The following is a 4,238-nucleotide window of genomic DNA, read 5'->3' as shown; positions in this document are numbered from 1 at the left end:
CCTCTCTCCCTCCCTCCCTCCTTTCTTCCCTTCCTTCCTTCCCTCCCTCCTTCCTTCCTTCCTTCCTTAATTCATAATGAATATAGACTTTATGTATGAGTGAATGTGCTAAATCCCAAGTTTGTTGTAGCCTTGTCACACCATAGAGTAACATTTTAGAGACCCCTTAACATGTCAGCCATCACAAAAGCTTTGGGAACTATTAATTGGAATATACCATGCAACCAAGCCATAATTCTACTGTCTACTACATTCAGTTTCTATTTGACTAAATTTGAAGAACATAATTTCTATGAAATTATTCTTGATTTCTATTACAGTCATTATATACAAAATATTTATCATGCCTATTATCTCTTTTCAGGTCACCAGTCTCTTCAGAAGATCATGGTAAGAGTCTATTTTACTGATGCTAATTTGAGATTAAAAGTTGAGCCCTCATCCTTGTATATCATTGTCAGAGCAAAGGATTGTGTAATAAAATATCTTTAAGGTGTTAGCCCTGTATTTTTTAAGTGTGAAATGTCAAACACTTTAAGAAACTCAATTCACCCTCATTAAATTTGGTATTTCATGTTATTTTCAAATCTGTTACAATTTTTGATTGACAAATATTGTGAAGCTTAATGTATTCTGCCTGAATTATGTCCTGTCACAAGAAACCACTTGTGATTTTTATGTTACTTATCCAAGTTCTCTTAATCAGATTTTCATCTTAAGAATGGAGGTTCTTAGTAGACATTTCCAAAAGTCTACAACAGATTGGACACTGGAACCATGTCTCAGCGTATCCATTTGCAAAGAGTGTTCTAGTCTGAATAAAGCTAATTAGCAATCTGTATGAACTGTTATCTAGTTAGGGTGAGATGTTTTTATTTTAAAGATAGTTATTAGGTAGTTGGAAAAGTCATGACTTTTTTTTATGTTTTTATATGCAAAAACATGTCATGAGTTTTCCAATGACCCACTATTTACTCCAAGGATAAAATGTCTCACTTTGTCCCATAACCTTGGAGTTATTAATTTATTCAATTAGTCCTTCAAAAATGTTTGTTATGGGACCAACAGATGGCATAATGGTTACGTTACTGGACTCCCATGTAGTCAGCTGTGGTTTGAATCCCAGACTTGCTGGCTTAAAACTCATGCCAGGCATGTGCGTGCGTGCCCAAGATACTGAGAGGAAAATGTAGAAGGGATTGTGGCATGGCCATCCTCCCTAAGGGGGTGATTCCTTGCTTTCTGTCTCTGACTGTGTCTTTTCAGTGAGCCCTATACCAAAAATCTCTCTTAAAGAACAATGATAGCAAAAATGTTTTCTGTGCAGCTACAATGAGTGAGTTAATTATGCTATGTATGATGTCTTCAAATATCTATATGGGGGCTTTAATTTAAGACTTCTTCATGTCTTACTTGAACTTTTGAAATTGCCTCATAAGTGGTATCCACATCTCTGAATTTCATTCCACTAATTCACTGTTTACCTGGTTAGCACCAAACTGATTGTTCTATGGTAAAAACCCACTTCCATTGCTATATGGTGAGCTCTTTCCAGTAGATGAAGCACTCTGTTCAGCCTTCCAATTTTGTATTTTAGCAAGGATTAGTAAGGCCTAAATTGTCTTCCTCAATTTCTTACTATTTCATCTGCCATCTTTTCCTCTTCTCCTATCCATGAACTACCCTCAGCCATGTGGTACTACATCTGGTTTTTAGGGCTCTCCCTTTATCTGTATTGTTCTTCCTAGTGGGAAGCCACACTACCCTTTTGCCATTCAGTTCCTACTTAGCTCATCTTCTGTTATCTTTCTGGTCCACATATTATCATGGTAAAATTTTTCTCCATTTTAGGGGTTAATAAAAAAATCCAATATTTTGCTTACCTGTATGCCCTACTAAACTGTGAGCTCTTTTATGTAATTTTCAACAAATAGTGAACTCCTAAAAATGTTTGGCAAATGAATGAATTAAGGAAATGGAGAAGCGATAGGCAGACCTCTTTCACTGCCACATCATGAAATCTGTTCCAATATAAGAATGATGCTGTGCTGTTTTCTAGAATGATTCATAAAGCAAATTATGTTCGAGCCCATTAAGTCAAAATTAGGCAACTCAACACCTAATAATAACCCATTGTTGTATGCTGTTTTGCTGATTGTCATTGGTATGATTACATTTTTGATTGCATATTTTTAGGTCCTTGGTAAACTATCATAGAAGCTTGTGTTTAGTTTTTATTTTGAACAACAGTTTCACTTAATGACCTTCTGTTAGTTTTGCCTTGCTATCTATAAGAACATATTCCCCATTCCATAAAAGGGAACTTCTTAACTGTAATTTTATAGTCCACTACCACTTCTTAAGGGGTTATGAGAGGTCTGTGAGCATATGTCATGGTCTTTTGAAGTCCTGAGAGAAACTGCTACCAAAAAGACCTGCTCAGTGTTAAGAACACTTTGAAATTGATTGTTTTAAGAACTGTTGTATGTGATTAGCTAAAGAAACATTTTCCAAATTAGAAGGTTTTTATGTTTTTGTGTCTTCAAAATAATTTATTACATGTCTGTGCCTCTTAGTTTGCTTGTGCAGTTTACAAAAATGAATCTAATAGGTAATGCAAAATTTTAACTCTGATTTGTCTAATCTTATCCTTGGAAAAATATTCTAATGTTTTTCCTTATTATAAGGATTTTCTGTCACTCAAAATATGCCTCTTTATGTCTATTCACTTTTAAGGGTTTGTATTTACTGTGATAACATAAAACTTCTTGCATGTTATACCAGAAACTTACATAGCTTTTATATACAAAAATGACATTGCAATACATTTGAAAGATATGCATTTTCTCTTTCAAAAATTAATGAGCAGAAAAATTGGGGGAAAATATGAAATTGTAATATAAATCTCTATGCCTCTTGGTTTTCTAATTTGTTTGTTTTCAACCAATAATCCTGTTTACCTCGTTAGTAATTGGTTACTTTGACTATCTCAAAAATGAGATAATTATTGAGACCAGCAGTTAGTGTAATGGCTAGGTCTCTGGACTCCCATGTAGTCGACCATGGTTTGAGTCCTGGACCCAGTGGCTTAAACTCATACCGGGTTCATGTGCATGTGTGCCTAGGATCCCAAAAGGAGAATGGAGAAGAAGGGATTGCAGCATGGCCATCCCCTCTGGGGGGTGATTTCTCCCAAGCAAATGCACCCTATAGCAAAAAACAAACAAACAAAAAACCTCTCCAAAAAATGAGATAATTCTTGGGAAAATCTAATTTTGTGAAGTCCATGTCACTTAGTATGCCCACAAGTACCCTTTTGTAAAGAGTTTTAATACAGTGGCTTTGTCACTTGTTTATTCTCAGTTTTGTTTTCTTTATCTGTAAAATGGGATTCCATATATCTACTTTGCATAACTCATGGGATTGTTTTGAATTCAAATGGGAAAGCATTTTGTGAAATGGCTTTCTAATTTGTTAAAAGCATCCCAAATAATGTTATTCTCTAGCATCCAGGCAGTGGAAGTGGCAGCATGGGTTTTCCAGAGATGTTAACTCTGCTTTGCACACTGCCTTTGAAAAGTTAAAGGACATGGGGAAGAGAGGGAGGTAACTGTTTCCTTTAACACTATTATTAAATATTAAATTTTCATTGGAAAGCTTCTTTATATCAAGATGAAGAGATGTTTAATATACAATCTAGCTCATATGCCAGAGTAAAGGCTTAGTTCGCCATTAGATGTGTATATCTGGAATTGAAGATGCAAGGCATAAATCAGTTGTAAAGGATTTCTATTTATATAATAGAGTATCAGGGTCATTAAGAATAAAGGCTAGCATGTGTTGAGTGCTTATGCAGAGGCACTGTGCTAAAGTGCTCCAACTCTATTATTTCATGTCCTCTTTAACAACTAACACTATTGTGTATGTATCATCCTCAATTTCATAGCTGGGGAAACAGGCTCAGAGTGTTTAAACAACTTGCTTAAGGTCGCAGAGCTAGAAAGTGGTCGAATTCACCTTTAAACTCAGTTTTAACAACCAAACTCTTGCCGTTTTATACACCCTGCATGCCATTGGCAGACCAAAGAAGCGATTGTTCACATTAAGACAAATTGATAGAATTACAGAGGGAAAAAAAATGCTTTTTCCTTCTAATGAGAGTTTATTTACTATGGTGTAAGTAATTTCTTTTTAATGACAAGACAAAACAGAACAAAAATAACAACTTCTCCTTCCTG

At 35.1% G+C, this 4,238-nt stretch overlaps 1 protein-coding gene across 1 annotated transcript in view; it reads left to right on the top strand.

Annotated features, from left to right (window-relative positions):
- Positions 1–4,238, top strand: part of DGKI (diacylglycerol kinase iota) — a 316,603-nt gene that overhangs the window by 263,682 nt on the left and 48,683 nt on the right. The window contains exon 27 of the mRNA XM_027770499.1: positions 365–390. Coding sequence (XP_027626300.1) covers positions 365–390 — 26 coding nt within the window. The remainder of the gene's footprint in view (positions 1–364; positions 391–4,238) is intronic.

The sequence above is a fragment of the Tupaia chinensis genome, unplaced genomic scaffold (genome assembly GCF_000334495.1).
Source record: "Tupaia chinensis unplaced genomic scaffold, TupChi_1.0 Scaffold000140_1, whole genome shotgun sequence".
NCBI lineage: Eukaryota > Metazoa > Chordata > Mammalia > Scandentia > Tupaiidae > Tupaia > Tupaia belangeri.
This window is presented reverse-complemented; position numbering and strand designations above follow the sequence as displayed.